The 21027-nt window shown below is 31.0% G+C and overlaps 1 protein-coding gene across 4 annotated transcripts in view; it reads right to left on the reverse strand.

Annotated features, from left to right (window-relative positions):
- The window catches only part of LOC126748056 (uncharacterized), a 1030708-nt gene that overhangs the window by 981945 nt on the left and 27736 nt on the right, over window positions 1-21027 (reverse strand). Inside the window, exon 1 of one of the 4 annotated variants that reach the window (XM_050457060.1) lies at window positions 13795-14301. The exons of 2 other annotated variants lie outside the window; for them this stretch is intronic. In XM_050457060.1, the coding sequence (XP_050313017.1) occupies window positions 13795-14275 (481 nt within the window). In that variant the 5' untranslated portion in view covers window positions 14276-14301. Of the gene's footprint in view, window positions 1-13794; window positions 14302-21027 lie in introns of those variants that run through there. One more of the 4 variants, XM_050457061.1, reaches the window with a different exon arrangement.

Here is a 21027-nt window from a genome sequence, read left to right on the forward strand (position 1 = left end):
CTCTTCGACTACCTATATACAGGTAAATCTTTCAGCATCATTGTAATAGTATTTACTATTTCTAGAAACTAAGACAGTTATATTAATACTTATTTATAATAACTTGGTCTCAAGCTCTTGCTGCTTTCAAATAATCTATTAACCTAATTTCCATGTATTAAAAAGCATTAATGTTGAACTTCTATTACCTCTAAAGCATAAAACTACTAAAGGAGTAGAATGTAGTGATAGAAAAGATAATAACTGTAATAAAAGACAATGAAGACATAACACAGTGAACACAATGAATACAGTTGACTTAAAAATACTTTAAATTAGAATGTACTTATAAAGTATTTGCGCTCAAAATATCTAGATAAGCAAGTTTAATGTAAAAATATATGACACTGATTACCTTAATCATGGTTCAAATATCTAAATAATGATCTGCAGCAAATTTTATTTGAAGTCACTAGAGTTACTAGTCAGTGACACAAGATCACTTAATCTACTCACGAGCTTAACTTGCCTCTCTTGTCAATACACAGCAGAATTCTCAGTGTATCCATCCCTTGGAAAGATCATCCGGTTTCTCCTCGACGACTTTGTTACTCTCGTTAATTCGTTGGGCTGGATGAGGAGCTGAGAAAGAGGTCTTCTACCTCCTAAACAAAGGCGCAGAATGGGCATACTCAGGTTTAAGTGTAGTGGTGCTCGCCACTTTCTTCAGTTACAGAACAGAAAAACTAGTTTAAAATCAAACAATAATCACCAAAATTGTAATTAGTGTAGTTACTCATCCAACTCACCTTTTCTGAACTATAATTTTTAATAATATTTACATGTCAAACTAAAAAGAAACATCTTTCTGCTTTATTCTTTTTTTCAGGTTTCTCTCAATTCTCGGTAGCAACTAAGGAACGGTACACAAAATCTATTGCTATTTATTTAAATCTAGGATCCAAATAAAGCAGTCAGATTACAATTTATGTTTTTTTTCTTAATAAAAAAACACTGTAAAGGCTTCATACACATCACACCATGAAGAATGACAGTATTGACAATTGACACTGTTGGCAGGGACGAGATACCGATGTTGTCAAATTTCCTTTTTTTATATGCAATATGAAACTTAATAATTTTTTAAATCACTTATTTGACGAACAAATTAAAAAATAATATTCTTTACAAAATTAATTACTTAATTTACGAAAATCAAATTAAGCTATTTAAATTCCCATTATCTTATTTATATCCCCATTAACATGGGGACTTTTTAATTTCTATTTTTTTATATAAATAAATAGTAGGCTGGTATAACAAAATCATCATTAAAAAACAAATGACTCTCAAAAATAATAAACAACTCATATTGTTCGCCATTTTGTGTGAAATCGTAACGAGTGTATTTTTTTTGTGTAAATTTGCATCAAAATGGATACAAAACACATCAAGGAAATTGATTATATGAGCGAAATGCAAGAAATTGTAGATCGTTCGGAAAATATACTAAAAGTAAGTAAAGTGACTAAAATAAAATATTATTAAGGACTGAATATCCATAACTATTAAAAAAAATTACGAACTGATAGTTTTAGCAAATATGTATATGATCGCAATAAATATTACAATAATGTGATTTTAATAGTTTTTTTTTTATAAGATTACTACCAATGAGAATAAGGAACAAAGCAACGATTCGTACTGGGCGGAAGTTTTTGCAAAACAGTGTTCCAGTGCGAGTTTGGTTGTCCCTGCACGTAAGTATTAAATTAAAAAATTTAAAAAACATAATTATAATAATATTTTCTATACATTTTCTTTTATTTATTATATTTTTTATCTATTACATTTACTTTTCAAGAAAAAACTCAGGCGGCCAACGCAAGGGATGGTAAGTTAAAATTATTGCTTCTGAAATACTTGATTTTTTTATATACTTATATACAGAGTGTTACAAAATTCGGTACAAATATTTTAAGAGCGTTTATTTTTTTCCTATAAATATATGTCCTAAAATGTACTCCCTCAGAGCTACAGCTCACGCAAATTACTTAAAGAAAATCGATTATTTGAAACACTGACTATAGTTATACTTCAAATCTTTTGGAAATTTGCCTAATATAAATAAGTCCTAATTATTTTGGGTCCTATTGAAATTTTCCGTCTCAAAAACGGTGTAAACCCAATTTTAAGAAAGCAATCAGGGGAGCTTACCCTTATGATGGCCCATATCTTATGTTTCCAATAACAAATTTGAAAATGTAGAACACAACATATAAATAGCCATAAAAAAATCAAAAATTACAAGCCACCTCGTTTTTTTTCTAATTTAATAGATTAATCAGGTTTAATAATGCTCCCTTTTGTTTATCAGTGGTTTTCTCGAAAACTCTCAATTATATGGAAAAAATGCAAGAGACAAGTAATTTATATTTTTTCATGGCTAATTAGATGCTGTTGACAGATTTCTAAATTTCTTATAGGAAACATTAAAAGAGCACCCAAAAAACGGGGACTTGCAAATTTCCAAAAGATTTGACGTATAACTATAATCAGTGTTTCAAATAATCGATTTTCTTTACGCAATTTGCACGGGCTGTAGTTCTGAGGGAGTGCATTTTAGGACACATGTTTACAGGAAACAAAAAGTCTTATTATAACTCCAACAATACGCTCTTAAAATTTTTGCATCGATTTTTGTAATACCCTGTATATATAAAAAAACTAAAAAGTTATTTTTATTTTTTTTTTATTTATCTATGTAAGAGTAGAACTTTTTTTCTATTTATCGTAAAAAACATCAAACTTCGTTAAAAAAAATGCTTGTACCAACACCCAATATGAAGTGGCTATCCAGGGTAGTTCTTTGGAAAATATATCGATGGATTGTAAAAAATCTATAAATGGAATCCATTAACAACTTTGCATTAGAATATTTTAAGAATTTTACCATTTTCATAAATAGGTGTGAACTGCGTCAATTTAAATAGAACACTCTGTATATTATATAAATTCTTATCTTAGAGTGAAAATTAAACTGCATTTTATACACCGTTTGTTAAAAAAGTCCCGGACCTCCTTAATAATTTGTGACGCGCCCTTTTATTAAAAGCGTCCCAAATAAAAATTATAGATTTCTTTCAGGGCTACATTAGGAAGATAACTTTATGCATATTATACACCAGTTTTTATAAATTAGTGTTAATTATATTTTAATAAATGTGTCTCTTTCTGAGAAAGAAATACTCACACTTCTTATGATTCGAGGCTCCGGAGATCGCGAGCGATCTTACCAACCAAGACCTTTTCCAATACAATATTTCAAGACCGCCCACCAATTTCGAAATTTACAATGATAAGAAAATTTCAGAGGTTTGAACAAACTGGAGCTTGCAAAGCCGTCAACGAACAGGGAGGGCAAAAACCCGAAGCAATTAATAATCAAAAAAGTATAGAAATACTTTAACGTTCTGTTGAAGACCAAAATTTATCATTACGCCAACCAGACGCTTCTTTTATATCGGTTCGAAATGTCCTTAAACGCAATAAATTCATCCTTATAAAATCACCTTAGTATAGAAATTGCTTGAAGATGATTTTGATCGCCGGTTTTGGTTAAATGAAAATCTGCACTGGATGTGTCAAACACATACTAAGTATTCTGAAAACGTAAAGGTTTGGGCAGGTATATGGTAATAGGTCCATTTTTAATCGAGGATAATTTAAATGCCACCTGATATCTTGATTTGCTGGAATATCAGATAGTATCTACCAAAAATAAAGAAATGCTAATGCAAATTTTCATCAGATAGAAATGGTTTCAACAAAATGACGCCTGTCCTCATTTTGGAGTTAATATAAGAAGATTCTTAGATACAACTTTTCCAAATTGTTGAATTGGACGATGTGAAGTTAAATGGCCAGCAAGAAGCCCTAATTTTACGCCCCTAGACTACTTTCTCTGGAGTCATTTAAAAAATAAAGTTTATGCAACAAATCGGAAAATGCATAAAAAAATATACCATTTCATTTAAAAAAAGCTAACTTTGGTCTCTACTACTCTTGTGATGCCTCTATATGCAAAATTATTTTCCTAATGTAGATCTGAAAGAGATCTATAATTTTTATTTGGGACACTTTTTGATAAAACGGCGAGTTCTCGAATTATTAAGAGGGTCCGTGACTTTTTTAACACACAGTATAATGTCCTATATATACCTATCTAAGTCAAACGGCTCTTGATATACTTTAAATGTAGTTTATGTAAGAAATGACGTTGGCAGATCGTCAAAAAATTATATTAAATTTCGGTACGATTTCTACGTACGAAGAGGATTGACTTTAGTCCTATGTGTTGAAGAAAGAAGTACAAAAATGGCATTGAAAACTTTGCTAAAAGTGATTTTTTTAATAGAAATTCAATAATTTTATCGTACCTAAAATAAATCAGAAAAAATTTAATTTAGTGTATATCTTAAAAATCATAAAAATAGGTTTAGACTTTCACATATAACAAAATATATTATGTAGGTTGTTTCATTTAAATTAATGAAGTTAATATCTAGTTCCAGTATAACAAAATTTTCTAGTTGTGCGTCTCTACTGATCTTGACAAGTCGCCAAATTTTCATTTCAATTCATTTCGTATTTATAGTTTTTCTACAATCCATCGATGCAGGTCCCAGAAAACCATCCTTAAAATAAAGAAGCACACTGTAAAAACCAATTTTCAGGTAGTTTGATTGTTTTCTTATATTTATTTCTTACCGTTTAGAGTTGAATCGAGAAACGCTCGAAGATAACTCCGAAGTAAACCATAGTTTCGAAGAAACTATGGTGTGGTATGGAGAATCAGCTAGAAAAGAGGCGGAATTGTTGGAAATGCAAGAAGAGGAAAGGTACGAGGAAGAAGAGAGGCTAAAGTGGATACGGGAGCAACGAGAACAAAACAGAAAAAGAGAGGAAATGAGGAGACATTTAAGAAGACAGGAAAGTTGTGACAGCAGAAGGGGTGATGAGAGAAGAAGGAGTAGAAGTAGGAGTAGAAGTAGCAGTTATAGAGTGGATGAAAGAAGAGGAAGAATGCGTGGACGAGGTAGAGGACGAGGAAATGTACGGGGACGTGGTCACACGGGAACCGGGAATAGAGGTCGCGGGCAAATGGCGACAGGCACCCGGCAACAACAGGCTGGAACAGCAGTAGTTGGGTGCCTGAGTTACAATGATACCGCGTCTTTGGTCGCTTTCACGAGGCAATTTTTAAACAAATAAAAAAAATTATTATTTATTCTTTGTTATTTTTTTATCCTCTAAATGTTATTAATTAAAATTGGTAAACATGATTTGAGTTAAACATAAATTAAAAACTCTTAATATATTCAAATTCAAAATAAATTTATTAATCAATAAAATAACGAACATCATTAACAATTTACAATAAATAAGCCATTATGATAAATAGAACCATGCCTTGATTATGAAACCGTTAGCACAGGTGCAAACCTGTCTAGCAAGGCTCTTTTTTAAAAAACGAATAATAAATAAAAAACAATGAATAGTAATAACTATTAACCTGGCCAATATAAGTACTTTTCTGGATACCAATTTATGATAATACAGTTTTTGATTTTTTTAACAGTAAAAGAAATTTCCGTTAAAAAAATCCAAAACTAAAAAAAGGTAGACGCGCAAGTGGTGCAAAGAAAAACGTGGCATGTTAAAAAATGCTACTTGTAAAGACATTTTATTTTAGATAGAGACGAGTGAATACCATTTATAAAAAATTTATACAGCCATTTTCATAGTTTTTTGCATTTTTTTAAAATTAATTGTATTTATTTCAAATGAAATTAAGCATTCTATTGCTGTTTTTCAAGGAGATAATTTTACATAAATTTTTTAAATACTAATGAAAATTGTTTAACATGTTCAGGTAATTTATTCCAAAGTTGATTTTTGAAAATTTGTGTTTCTATGCTGTGGAACTCTAAATAGGTTTATAAATCTTGTGTTATACATATGAAGATGATTTTTAAAATGTTATAAATAAAGGTGTACATATGGCATTTCCTACAATTTTTTTATATTCAAAATATGGTAAATGGTATTTTCAATGCAAAACGCATACAGCAGTTTTGGAGTTTTTTTATAGGGTAAGCAGTTGTTTCAGTCAGAGAATTAGAATACAAAACATCACAGTAATCGAGCAAAGAAAGGACTAGTGAATTACATAAATAATATTTAGTAATAAATGGTAAATAGTTTTTTAGACCATACAGTTTTTTTAGGTGTATAAATACAATTTTAAGCTTACTTTAGCGCTAAGCTTACGAATTTGAAATGTAATACCGCTGTCAAAATACACGCCTAGATTTTTGACCTCATTCACTACTGGTAGCTGAACACTGCTAATCTGTGCATGAAAATTAGAAGAAACCTGGAAAAGATTTTTGCCACAACCCAGTATTATTGAATAATCTTTTATCAATTTAGGTTTTTTATCAATATATATATATATATATATATATACAGGGTGTCCCAAAAGTGATGAATCAAACTCAAACAGGAGATAGAGGGAGTCATTTACAATCAAAATCACCCCCTATGTTGTTATGCAATTGTGAATAGGTTAAAAGTTAAAGCCATATATGTGTATTTTTTTAAGTCCAGCACCTTTGTCAAATAAAAGCTTTTAAAAAAATTATACAGTTGATTAAACAATATGTTTTTTTTTATTGTACCTAGAAATGATGGGTCTCTCCAACAAAAATATGTTTCTTAAACATTACATTTTAAGAGCACTAGAAAAACAATTTTTTTGATGCCATTTTTTTGCGAAGAAAATATAAGACATGCGAGTGACCCTGAACCTTAAAAACTTCTTTAAATCATACTGATTCCAGCAAAGTACAACTTGAATAGATTATTAAAATTTCTTATTGTCTAATTAAATTTTTATTTTTTTAAGAAATAAGCAAAAAAAATATTCCATGGCTAAATCAATATTTTGCTTTATTATTTTACGAAAAAATAATAAAATTAAGATAGTAGTCTAAGTAGTAGTATAAAGTGTCTCAAAAATGTTTAAAAGTACTTAAGTATATCGACTTCTAATACTGACCAATTTATCTGCGGTTATTTTGAAGAATGTTGATTTGTCGTGTTTTTTGTCGTAAACAAAATTTAAAAATAATTTAAAATAGGCAGCGTTGTGTTGTCCAGGTACTGGCTAAGTACATACAATTTTGTATTATTTATACAACTGAACACATAATGCCTTATACCGTCCGTGAGTATGCAGAAATGCATTAAACATAATGCATTTCTGGATTTTGTAATGGAAACGCTCCAGCGGCTGAAAGGGAATATCGTGAACGATTTCCTGATCGTGAACGATATCCTGACTACAGGGTGTTTCAACTAGTGCATAACGCATACGTGGAGGCGCAGATTCCTGGAAATCCTCGCAGAATAGGAAGACCTGATGAAAATGCTGAGGCAGAAGATGACATCATTGAAATGTCATTAGAGGAACCTTCAACTAGTGTTCGCCGCATATCAAGACAGTCTGGTATTCCGAGAACAACAGTACACCGCATTTTACGAAGAAACCCGTTGCATCCCTATCATGTACAACAGGTTCAAGATCTATTACCGGGTGATTATGACAAGAGGGTGGAATTTTGTGGAGAAATGCTTCATCGTAATAGGCAGGATCCACAATTTTTTAACAAAGTTTTATGGTCAGACAAATCTAGTTTTCAGAGGGCGGGAATATTTAATATTCACAATTTACACCACTGGGCATATTTTAACCCCAGAATTGTTAGAAATGACCGCTTTCAACATCAATTTAGTGTGAACATGTGGAGTGGCATTCTTAACGGTTCATTAATTGGGCCGTTTGAACTACCAGCCAGATTAAATGGTGAAATCTATAGGAGATTTTTGGAAGAAAACTTACCTGTTTTACTTCAGGATATTCCATTAAATATTCGTCAATCAATGTGGCTGCAGCACGATGGAGTGCCCGCCCATTACAGGGTTCAGGTGAGACAGTTTTTAAATGAGGCCTACCTGGTCGTTGGATTGGACGGGGAGGTACAATTCGTTGGCCACCGCGCTCCCCCGACTTCAATCCAATTGATTTTTTTCTATGGGGGTACTTTAAGGAGTTGGTATACGCCAGGGAAAATCGTAATGAGGAAGAGCTACGCCACCAAATAATTACAGCAACTAGATTAATTACCCGAAATGAACGTTCATTCAGAATGATTAAGAGAAATTTTATACGCCGATGTAGGTTATGCATTAGATTTCGCGGCAGACATTTTGAACACTTATTGTAAATGATAGCAAAACTATCATGTAAAACAATAAACCATTTTCTAATGTTTTTTGTACCTTATTGCAATCCACTAACCCAACAAAACACAATTATTTATTTTTAAAAATTGGTAAATATTGATTTAGCCATAAAATTATTTGCCTGTTTTTTGGAAAACTCAAAATTTAATTAGCCAATAAGAAATAATGTATTTAAGTCATGCCTTGCTAGAATCGGTATGAAACGTAGAAGTTTTTAAGCTACAGGGTCACTCTTATGTCTTACATTTTTGAGAAAAAAATGGCATCAAAGTTAAGGGTACTTATTTTTAAAGTTGTAAAAAGTCCAAAAAGAAATTTTTGTTTAGTTCTTTCGAAAGGTAATATTTAAAAGAATATTTTTATTAGAAAGGCACATCACTTCTAGGTAAAAACAAATAAAAAAACGCATTGTTTAATCCACTGTATAATTTTTTTATAAGCTTTTATTTGACAGTGTGCTTGAATTTAAAAAATACATGAAAGTGGCTATAACTTTTAAACTATTCATAATTGCATGACAACATAGGGGGTGATTTTGACTGAACATGACTCCTTCTATCCTCTGTTTGAGTTTGATCCATCACTTTTGGGACACCCTGTATATATAGATTTATATATAGATATATATACTGTATATATAGATATATACATATATCCTACTCCATGGCCACAGGAACATATATATATATATAGTCACTCAATGAATTAGAATCAAATCCATTATTTGAATTTAAACTTTAAGACTTTTTGGACTTTTTTTAAAACTAGTAACAAAAAGAAGATATTATATTTATATACCCAATAATGTAAAATTATACACAATTTTATTGAATTCTTTAGGAGTTAAATTCCAGCCCCTCTTTAATAATAGTTTTTTGGTTAGCTTCAATGCAGATTGCTTGCTATTTTAATCTTCGGCTCGGTTACAAAGACCCTCTCACCCGTACGTAGCTATTTTGTAAATTTTTGTTTTGGCCACTCAAATCGCAAATATATTTATTTATGATTGTGTAAATGACAAATAGAAAAGAAAAATATGTCTTGATATACAACTTGCGCACGTCCTAAAACGGAATCTCTAGGAAATCCTTGGGAATACTTTCGGTGGTTTGAAAACAATTTTCAAATTGAAATTTGTTTTTGCTGGAACAGCTACTTTTGCTTTCGCTTACTTTTCCGGACTATTTATATAATGTTCAAACCCTTGCTACAAAAAACATATTGTTAAATCTCGTGAAAAGTTTTAATTTTCATTACAAGTATTTAGTCTCAAATTGTTATGTCCCTAATTGTTATGTACATACTGAAATCGATATACCCGAATGTCTTTTAATTTATAGATGCTATTTTTCCCTGACAATCCAACCATCTTTCTTCAAGTCTGAAAGTTCCAATCATTCATTCGTTCCAATCGCCTTCCTCATGGTAGTTTAGTGTTCTATAAGTTGGTTTTCTACAGAAAAGAAATTATAATTTAAAATATGAAAAAAAGTATCAACAGAAAAACTTACTGTGAGAACTGAACCCAGGCAATGCAACATATTGTTTCGTCCTTATTATGGACTCATCGGTGTTACATATCCGAAAAATGTTAGAATTTCCAGGAAGTAACAGACAAATGTTGCCGTGGGGTAAAAAAGAAAACATTTGCCAAAATATATTTTTATTATTTTTAATAAAAATATATTTTAGGTCTGAATATATTATTCTATTAATTCAAAAGTAAATATATTTTATTGTTATATACAGCGAAATTCTCCCTAGTAAACACCACTAGATACAACGGATATTCTATTAAACAGACGCAAAAACATCACAGAATAAATCAAACATAATTGAAACTGCTGATGAACTAATAAATAGGATTTTTTTTTCTTACGAAAACCTCTTAGGATCAACCACTAGAGTTCTATCATACCTAGTAATGACTAGTTCAATAAAGCGGACGTCTGATCCAGAAGATGCTTTACAACTTGCGGTTTGACAGATATCATCAAGAATAAGAATTTACTGGAATTGCAAGATGATGAGAATTTTTTGAACTCAAACGAATATATGTATGTTGAAAATCCGAATTCAAAACAAAAAGTTGAAATGCAAGAAGATTTTCAGTACCAACAATGTATCCCAAATTATGATTGTTACATTAACCAAGGAGCTTAAAAGTTTTGCCGAAAATAACGAAAATGCAGTCTTCCGAGTTTCTTTACGAGTTAGAAATACGATTTCTGAAATTTCCATTAAAAAAGAGGAGTCTAACAATAAATGATTTTTTGCGAGAGTGACATAATAATTTTTTTTTCATTAAATCAGACACTCCCTTAAACGGACACTCTGGTCTCGTCGGTGTACAACTAAGGAATATTTCACTGTACTTAGTTTGTGCATCAAATTAAAAAATTATAGTGCCCCTAAAATAATAAATTCTTTTGTATTTATATAGTCATATTATTATCAATAACAGAAAAAATTACTTTATGATTTCAAGAAAAAAATTCAGTACCAACATTCAAAGTGGTACGAATCTGTACAAAATGTTTTTTTCTCTGTTAAAAAATATATTAATATGACAATAAAAGTACATCGACCCAAAAAATACATCAAAAAATAAAATAAGTTCAAGGGATTTTCTGGGGGTTCTCAATAACTATAATGTAGGATTAAAATATTCTTAATCCTTAAATTCGTCCATCCATCTTAAATATGCTGTCAAAATCTCTTCAACGATTTTGTGCATATTGGCGTGGCGTGGATCTGAAAAACACATTAATCCTTAAATTCGTCCATCCATCTTAAATATGCTGTCAAAATCTCTTCAACGATTTTGTGCATATTGGCGTGGCGTGGATCTGAAAAACACATTAATCCTCAAATTCGTCCATCCTTCTAAAATATGCTGTCAAAATCTCTGTATCGATTTTGTGCATATTGGCGTGGCGTGGATCTGAAAAAGATTATTAATCCCGTGTAACTGTCCTTTCCGTTACACATCTTTATAAGTTTGATTAATGAGAACCCCCTTAGCGTTTTTTCTTGAACGCATAGCAAACATCAATATCCATAGTAATAAGCCTATGTTACCTTTAATGCCGGGCAATTCAGGTACAATATAAGCAATTCTAAATGTATGCCCAGTCCAATACTGGCATATAGCTTATTTCCAATTTCTAAAGCATATTTTCCAAATATGCTTTATACGGAATAGGATATGATAGCTCCATAGGCTGTCCTCCAGAAATTTACTCCAATATATTTACAAATATAAATTAAGCTAAATTAACAGCATTTCAGATAAAACCTTTTATATTGCTTACAATAGGCAGTTTTTAATATATTGCTTAACCGTCAAAAATTTGTATAGCAAATATAAACGTTTTCGACATTTTACAGTGTTGAAAATTTAACATTTTTCTAACAGCAATAAGTATACATCTTCTAAAGTGTTATCAAACCCAGACATTCTAGTTATGCGATTATCATCACATTTCCACCATTGATCGTTATAATTAACTATAGATGTATAATGACCAGATCCAATGGTATTTCCATGATGCTTAACAACACTCTTTACTCGGAATATTTGATCATCCAAAATAACACTTTCAGAAGCAAAATTGTAAAATTTGGTATTTATCTTATTCCCTTGAGGGCCAATTCTCTGAAGACATACTACCAAATATTTATGGCAAATAACCACTGAGCGTGTTTTTAGATTATTGTTACAGTATGGGCATAATCTATCAGAGTCTTTTAGCATTAACATTGAATTAAAATCAATTAAATTCCCACAGTTTTCAGGAAAATAAAGAAAATGAGTGTATATTAATTGTTCATTTTCATTCATATTAATATTACAGTGTTCACAATTTAAAAGTTCATGACTATTAGCTTTTATGAAAATGCTAAAATCATCTGCATCTAATTTTCTAATTAAAGATTGACAAAATGATTGAGCGTCCATTTGTTGATTTACAGCAAAATTTTCACCATTTCGACCAGACACCAATTGTCGAACTTTTAGTGTGGAATTAATTTTGGTCAGCATAATATCATTTAAAGTACTGTTTAGCGCTGTATTTCGTTTTGAAATGGAAAAGCGAAATTCAGGTAAAGATAAAAATGACTGTACAATGCTATTTGCATAACATGATACCATATCGTTATTTAATAAAGCAGGTGGTTTAGTAAATAAGTTGAGGTTGTTTTCGTCATTTGAACTAATATCTACTACCATATTGTCATTATTATTTTCTACGCTTTGATAAGAAGAGATAGAGAATGAACTTTGTGTTTGTAAAATTTGCATTTGCTTGGTATTAAATTTTAGTTCAGTAGAGCCTTTTATTGACTTGTTTTGTTTATTTTTATCAACGTTTTTTACCTGCTTAGGAATAAAACCTTTATCATAAATACTAACCACTAGTGACTTATGGTGACTATACACAGTATTATAAATATTGTAACTCAAATTATTAAAATTACTAAAAAGCCAATCAATTTGAGTTTTTGATTTTGTAGTTGATTCGCCAACACTCAATTTGCAACTTAAACCTTTAGATGTTAAATAATTTTTTAAACCATTTTCATCTTGATTAATAATATCTTGATTAAAATCACCGATGATTAGGATATCACTTTGTGGATCAATAATGTCTTCCAAAGATAATTTAGCTTGTGCAATACTCAATTTTGGAGGAATATAAATCGCTATGACATGAATGTCATTCAAGTAAAATGTAATTGCTTGAAAAATTATACCAGAGAAATCTTTGGTGTATTTTTTCACTGACCTAATTTTTGCTAATACATTTTTTTTCTTGAAACAAACGATGCCAAACGGTTTTCTTACAGTTTTATCGTTACATAGGTTAGCAAAAATTTGAAAATCATTTAACTTTATATTTTTTATGTTTTTATATAACCAGGTTTCAACAAAAATTAGGAAATGTGCATCTTTAAAAATGGGATTATTTTTTATAAGATTGAGATTTTTTGGTAGACTTTGCACATTTTGGTAAGCAATTATGTATTTGACATTAGAATCATTAAGGTACTGAGTGTCATACCTGGACGTTAAAAGCTTATTTTTTTGCATATTTACCAATTCCTTATAAGCAGGATCCTTTTCGGTTGCTGGTTTAGGGGCCTTAAACTTACCAATGATGTATAGGCCACTAAGCTTTGTAGCCCTACTGCATGCAACATAGGTACTGGTTCTCGCCATTCGATTACCAATGTGAACAGCTACTTGTTCATAGGTGGCACCTTGACTTTTGTGGATTGTAATTCCTTCACTGATTAAAAGAGGAAACTGAAGACGTTCAACGTGAACATTGCTGCCTTTTTGAATTTTAACAGCTCTGGCAGCTCTTTCTATGGGCGTCCAAGTGTATAATACACCCATAGACTTCCTAAGGGATTCGTTTCTCTTGCGGCATTCCTGACCTGACTTGGAATCGAAGAACTCCATCCACACTCTGTATGGAACTTTATTTTGGTCATAGTCTATTTGACGCAGGATACCTGTAGCACCATTGACTATTCCATCACTAGTGTCCACATTCATTGAAATCATATATTTGGCATCTACCTGCAATATTAAATTTAACATTAGGCCAAAACTCTCAGCTGTTTTTAATTTTTTTGCTTGTTCCAGAAATAAATGTTTGAGTCGTTCTGAGCAACTTCCTTTGATGACGTCTCTGGCCTGACTTATTGCTCGCTCGGTCTGAAATGTAGAAAGCTTCATTTCATTGAATGCATCTACTTCTCTATTGGTGGCAAATAAATGCATAGTGTCTTCAGGAATTAGATCAATATTGTCAACTTCCCTGGACTTGATCAATTGCACATCTTCGTCGGTCATTTTACCAAACGCCATATTGTTTAGGGCAACTGCAAAAGACTTGTCTTCTTTTTGTCTCATTATTTCTGTAAGTTCAAAATATCTAAAATGATCCCACAAATAAGTTCCACATAATTCTTTATACGGATTAGATTTTACTGGAAAGAAAATAAACATATCTCTTACTGGCGGCAATTGACGATTATCGCCGCATAAAATTATTGGAATATTTCCAAAGATGGCGTCAGATTTAAAAATTTGCTGCAATCTACTGTTAATATGGTCAAATAATCTGGCACCAACCATGGAATATTCATCTATAATAATTAATTTTAAGTCACATAAATTACAATAAATAGTATTTAAAGTGTCATGGTGTAACGGAATTAATTCTTCACCATACTGAGCGATAGGTAATGATAATGCGGAATGTAGAGTTATACCTCCGATATTAAATGCCGCTTTACCTGTAGGCGCACAAAGTAAAACTTTTAAACTTTCGGGATTATTACCTGGTATTGAATTGAAATGGCGCAATAACGACTGGGTTATTGCCGTAATCAGGTGACTTTTACCTGTACCTGCTGGACCACTAAGTGTGCAGTAGAAAGCTTCCCCTTCAATTATACTGTCTTGCACAACATTAAGGAACTGATACTGCTTATGATTCAGTTTGCTTATGAGGGCTTCATACTCTGAATCGCTTATCTGACGAGGCGTTGGGAAAGCGATATGTTTTGCTGGCGCTTTGTCGTCTTTTTTATCGATGATGTGATTAAATGGATCATAAATGGGGTTGTCTAGTCCATAAGGCATAAACTCATCATCGATTTCTCCACCGAATCCACCATCGTCTAATTGATTTGATCGGTCTTCCGCAAGTTTCAGTGCTTCGTCGATTACCTGTTCATCTAAGACATTGAACTTTTGTCGATTTGTAACAATTTCTTCGTATCGATCTTTGTATATGGTCTGTTGATCAATGTTATCATTTTCAACTTCATCCACTTCATTTCTCCATGGGATGTATAACATTATTTGTTCCCTATAATAGTTAAGAGGGTCTTGCTGAAGTCCATAACTACGATAGCCTAAAATTTTAGCATGACCCCTTTTAACTAAAACGCCACTTCCATCTTTTAAGGGTAAACCATTAGTCTTTGTTTGTGCTTGTTTCTTGAAAAAATCATAGTAGACTGCAAATTCAGCTAAACATAAGTCTTCCATCTCGTCAGGCCTTTGTTCATAATGTTCTATAAGCCCATCACAATAAATATTGGGATCATCATCGTCCATTTCTTTAAGTTGTGCTAATGGTTTCAACATTTTCGTCCTTTCTCTGATTGGATTTGTATGAATGTATACATAGGAGGTAGAGGTGTCATGCATCGGTAGTTGCAACACACAGTAGGCGGCTTCCTGGGCACTTACTTCGCTAGCATTTAAGAAAGCTGCTGCAAGAGATTTAAGTTTGCCCTTAACATCTAAATTACCTTTTTTAATTTCTTCCATAGTCTTCATTAATATATCAGATACACCTCTTTGAGACTTATTGATATAATTAACTATGTAGGTGCAACAACCATATGGCTCAAAAACCAACTGAATGTCCATGTTGCTCTTCATCATGGAAAACATTTCTGTATTAAAGTTATTAATGAATCCATGTTTTGGATGCCTTTCTAAAAACAAAGTGGTTTTAAATATGTTGTGCTGTATAACATTAATATACTTATCCTTAGACATACCAAGGTCTGCCAAAAAGCTTTTGAATGACAAATCCGGTTTGTCTTTAAGCTTACGCATAATCATCAAAAACTTTTCAGACATGACCTTACGTAAATCCGCTTTCTCGATTTTATCAATTTTTATTGGCGTCAGTATTACAGATTCATCCATTGGAAGGTATGGGATGCCATATCTGCAAACTTTATAGCCCCGCACTTCTTTTTGACACGACTTAGAATGATGATGCGTATTGAATTGAATGATATCGCGGACACTTTCTAAGTCTCCATCGCAGGTGATATACTTGCTTGCGAATTCGGCACACTCTGTGAAACTCTCTGATGTTTCTTGGAATTTTGGGGCATTGGATAACCACAACAATCCATGTACATGAGGCGATCCGCGATGTTGAAATTCTATGCGGTAATAATGATGTTCTATGGGATTTAGTTTAAAGGGCCCATTTTGACTCTTCATATGCTTAAATAGCAGTTTGAACCGATAATCAAAGTACCTGGCACAAGTTATCGGATCAGTTCTAATCAAGCGTGTTTTCTCTAAGTAGGGCATACTGGCGGCCTCCTCTAGAGTAACTTGTTTTTGATCAACAACTTCTGCTAATATCTTGATCAATTCTGGCCATGCTGTTTCTGCTGCTGATACCGTAAAGAAAAGTGTAGGAATTCCAAATTGACGAATCATACATAGTAATTTTGTCTTTTCGTGCTTCCAATAAGCAGGTGAACCCGCAATTTTATTAAGAAAATGGAATCCCATGTCACTTCGAATAAGCTGGTCTAGAAAATTTGCTTGCCTTACTTGTCCAGCTGTATATTTTCCATCCTCATTCCTCTTTTTTCTGAGACATGTTGCAATTGCACTGGATAATTGGATTAATTGACGCTTTTTAAATGTATACAACAGATAGTCTGTCCTTGCAAATCGCCTGTCTTTGTGCTGGAGTTGTATTTTGGTCTGCTCAGAATAAGAATATTTTGTAAGAAATTGCTTCGCATATCCACAGAAAAGTGTTGGAAATGAGAGTTCGTCGCTAAACTGGTCAAGCATCAAATGTATTGGTGTTTGACCTTCTCCTGGAGCAAAACAGATATTTTCCAGATTACATTTGTCAAGCAAAGTTTCTTGGCCTCCAGGATTTAAGGGCTCTTCATCTTCATCTAAAAATTCATCTAAATTGTAAATGTTGTTTTTGTCAATTGCAGTTTCTGCTTGAATATCCTTTTTGTCATTCTTAGATTCTATAGGAACTTGTTCAACATCTATTGTTTCAAAAAAAGCATTATCAAACAATTCTCCCAAATTTTCACTTGACACTGTTTTAGGTTCCATGTCCACTCCTTTTGAACCTTCATTTAAAATCTGTTTAGAGGACTCAACTTGAGATCTTATATAGTCATTAACATTCTTTTCCCAATCTTCTGATTGTTTTATGCCTTCTTGAATGTAAAGAGGTTGTTGGCATAAATATTTTGCTGCTCTTAGAACAATTGCGGGCCTTATCGTTTCGAGGAGATAATCATTCTTAAAGTTCATTTTCCTCTTAACCTTAACTTGAATAGTTTGTGTCTCATCTACATTTCTAGGTAACAACTTGGTCGAAGTATCTATATTTATAGGGACATTAACTATTTGGCCAGTTATGTAACATTGTCGTGCATATCCTACTTGTCGAATTTGCATGAAAGGTAACCTGGCTGATACCATTCTTTCTTCAAGAATAGTTAGACCTTTTAACTCAGCTGGAATACGGTGAATCATATTGTGATTGCCAGACCAAAACTTTGGCAATTGTCCTTTATAAATAGTTGTTGAGCAAGAGTTGCAGAATAAAACTCCATCATTGAGAATTTGTGTAGTGAATTGGTTTCCAAATTTGTTTTCTAACATTTGTACATTTATTTTTCTACATGAAGAGGGAAACCATAATCGCAAACAACAACTGCAAACAACAGTCGGCCCCTCTCTTAAAGCCAATTCAAAATCTGTTGGGCGACTCATTGTAATCTGTTCTGGCAGCTTCTCCTTTATGTCTCCTGATGGGTTTTTACATAACTTTTCATCCATAACTTTTTGTTTTTTTTGGACAACTTTCAATGACATTGCATCATTATCATCAATAACTGTTTCTGCTTGACGTTTATTAGATTTTTTGATGGTTTCGTTACATTTTAACTTACTCGTACTACTATCTTGTGGTATCTTATTTTTGAGCCACATTTCTTGCTTTCCTTGTAAAGGCTTACCAGGGATCTCTAAGTCTCCGCTATTATCAAGACTGTCTTTCTTTGCCGTCTTGTTGGATATATATTTTTCTTTATTCTGCAGTCTTTTTGTTTTAGCAGACTTTTTACTCATTTTCGGCATCTGAAAAATTCATTAAACATACTTTAATGATAATTTTGGCTATATTTTGGAAATTTACAATTTAACCAGAAAATTTAACAAAATATTCATTGAAAAATTGTCAATACATAATACAGAACAAACTATATCACTTTTATCAAAAATGGTTGTATGCATAATATGTTCTATAAGAATTTCAAAATGTTCTTATTTTAGATTTTAGAGCTTGTTTAGAATTGTTGTAGTATAACTTATAATATAGGAATTACAATATTTGTGAAAAGAAGTTTAAATTGCATAAATGTTATATATAAAAATAAAAACAGCTCTCATTTATACAGTGGCTAAAATTAGCCTCTAAATAAATCAAAAACAATGTTAATTAGCAGTAATGTTAAATGGAAACAAGTTAAATTGCTGCATTATAATTTAACTATTATAATACAATGAATAAAGCGGTAGTGGTAAAGTGGATAAATGATATAAAGTATCTGGGCTTTATAATTAATAATGATCTTTAAATAAGATGCAAAAAGATTGTAAATATTTTTTTTGTCAAGAATTCTTAAATATCTGTTCTAAAATCTTTGTGTATCTGTAAATATTTTTAAATATCTGTCTTTATCTAGATGTAAATAATATTAAGGTGAAGCCAATACATTCTCAATATACACTCTTTTAAACAGAAATTGTACTTTTCAGTCATGCATTTTATCTTTAGGCTGACTAGTGCCCACTTATTTTAACCAATATATAATGCCAAGAGCCAGAATTTATTTGTAGGCTACCTAAAGTTCAATTAATTTTCACCTTGTAAGAATAAATAAAACATCAATAATAATCTCATAATTTTATTTTATTTTAGTTATGAATGATTTTAGTTATTAAAATTATTAAGAAGCTTTGTTTTTTTTGTTTGTTCATCTTCATGATACTATAATTTACTACTTAATATTGCCTAATAACAGTATTTTTTTAACAATAAAATAAATAAAAATATCATTAGGATTGTTTTTATTTTAAAAATTTAAATAGTTGTACTAAATATTTATTCAAAAATAAAATTAATATTTAGGCATATGGGTAATAAAGCCACTTTTTAAAGATGTCAATATTTCCATAGAAACAACTAGAAAATTGAATCCCATTAAGATTATAGTAGACATAAATTGGCATCATTGTTATAAAAAATATTTTAAATAATTGGAATAGACTCAAAATAAATAATACGAGAATGAAATGCTTTACTTAAAAAAATCATTTTAGTTAAATGTAAGCAGATAGACAATAATTAGGTTTAATTTTGGTTTTAGAAAAAACTTTCTAGAAAGTTTTTATAAAGAATTATATGGCTACTTTAAAAAATACCATTTGACTAAAAGGATATTTATATACTTATATATTTTCCTTGATTTGTTTAATAAAATGACAGTTATTTTCTTTCCTCTTTATGTATTTAAAAATAAATTTACACATCTGAGTGGTATGCACTTTATAAAATACTTTTACTTTAGATCTCTTAAGACACCCTAAGTAGAAATCATATCTAAAACATACACATCTTTTTCATGTGTAATCACATATTTATAACATAAATACATTTAAAACTGAGAAATATTATAATATTAATAATACAAAAATTTAAATAAAACTTACCTTTGATTTTGTAAAATGGAACTATAGAAGACAAATATGTACTATTAGGTGCAATGAGTCAAATGTTTCCAAAAACTTTGCTTGCTTATTTTGTCAATATATGAGTTCAATAATTATTGCTTGAGATCCTAGAAACAATAGAAAATTAACTTATAGCTAAAAATTGTTGATATTGCTCAAAATTAGCACAAAAGAAACATTAAGAAATTCCAAAGGCAATTTTAATAATATAAATAGATTTTAAGATGACTGTATTTATAATATGCTTAAATTAACATAAACACTTACTTTTGATTTTGTAAAATGGAACTATGGAAGACAAATATGTACTATATGGTGCAATGAGTCAAATTTTTCCAAAAACCTTGCTTGCTTGCTTGTTTTGTCAATATATGAGTCCAATAATTATTGCTTGAGATCCTAGAAACAATAGAAAATTAACTTATAGCTAAAAATTGTTGATATTGCTCAAAATTAGCACAAAAGAAACATTAAGAAATTCCAAAGGCAATATTAATAATATAAATAGATTTTAAGATTACTGTATTTATAATAGGCTTAAATTAACATGAAAACTTACCTTGGATTTTGTAAATTGGAACTATGAACAACCAAATAATACAATAGAATTCAATGATTCAAATTTGTCCAAAATTTTCGCTTGCTTGGTTTATCACTGTTGCAGAGCAAAATGCAAATCTTATAAGCCTAATAATTATTATTCCTAGCCTAAAAACTATAAAAAATTTATAATTAACACTCAAATAAATTAATAACTAAAAATTGTTTATAACACTTTATAACACACGAATATTCCTCAAAATTAGCATAAAAGAAACGTTTAGAAATTTCCGCGGAAATTTTACTCTTTGATGCAAAAACGGAATATAAAATGGAGGTTTATTTAACCTGGATACGCCGGTTGCCCACCGATGCTCTTTTGTTTTTGTTTATTATAAATCACGGCTAACTTTGTACGTTTGGTTTTAAGGCGCTTCCCGGTGTAATGCGATGATTCGCAACGGCGACATTTAAACATCGTCGCCACAGACGATATTTAAATTATTAAAATAATAAATTAAATA

The sequence above is a fragment of the Anthonomus grandis genome, chromosome 21 (genome assembly GCF_022605725.1).
Source record: "Anthonomus grandis grandis chromosome 21, icAntGran1.3, whole genome shotgun sequence".
Classification (NCBI taxonomy): Eukaryota; Metazoa; Arthropoda; class Insecta; order Coleoptera; family Curculionidae; genus Anthonomus; species Anthonomus grandis.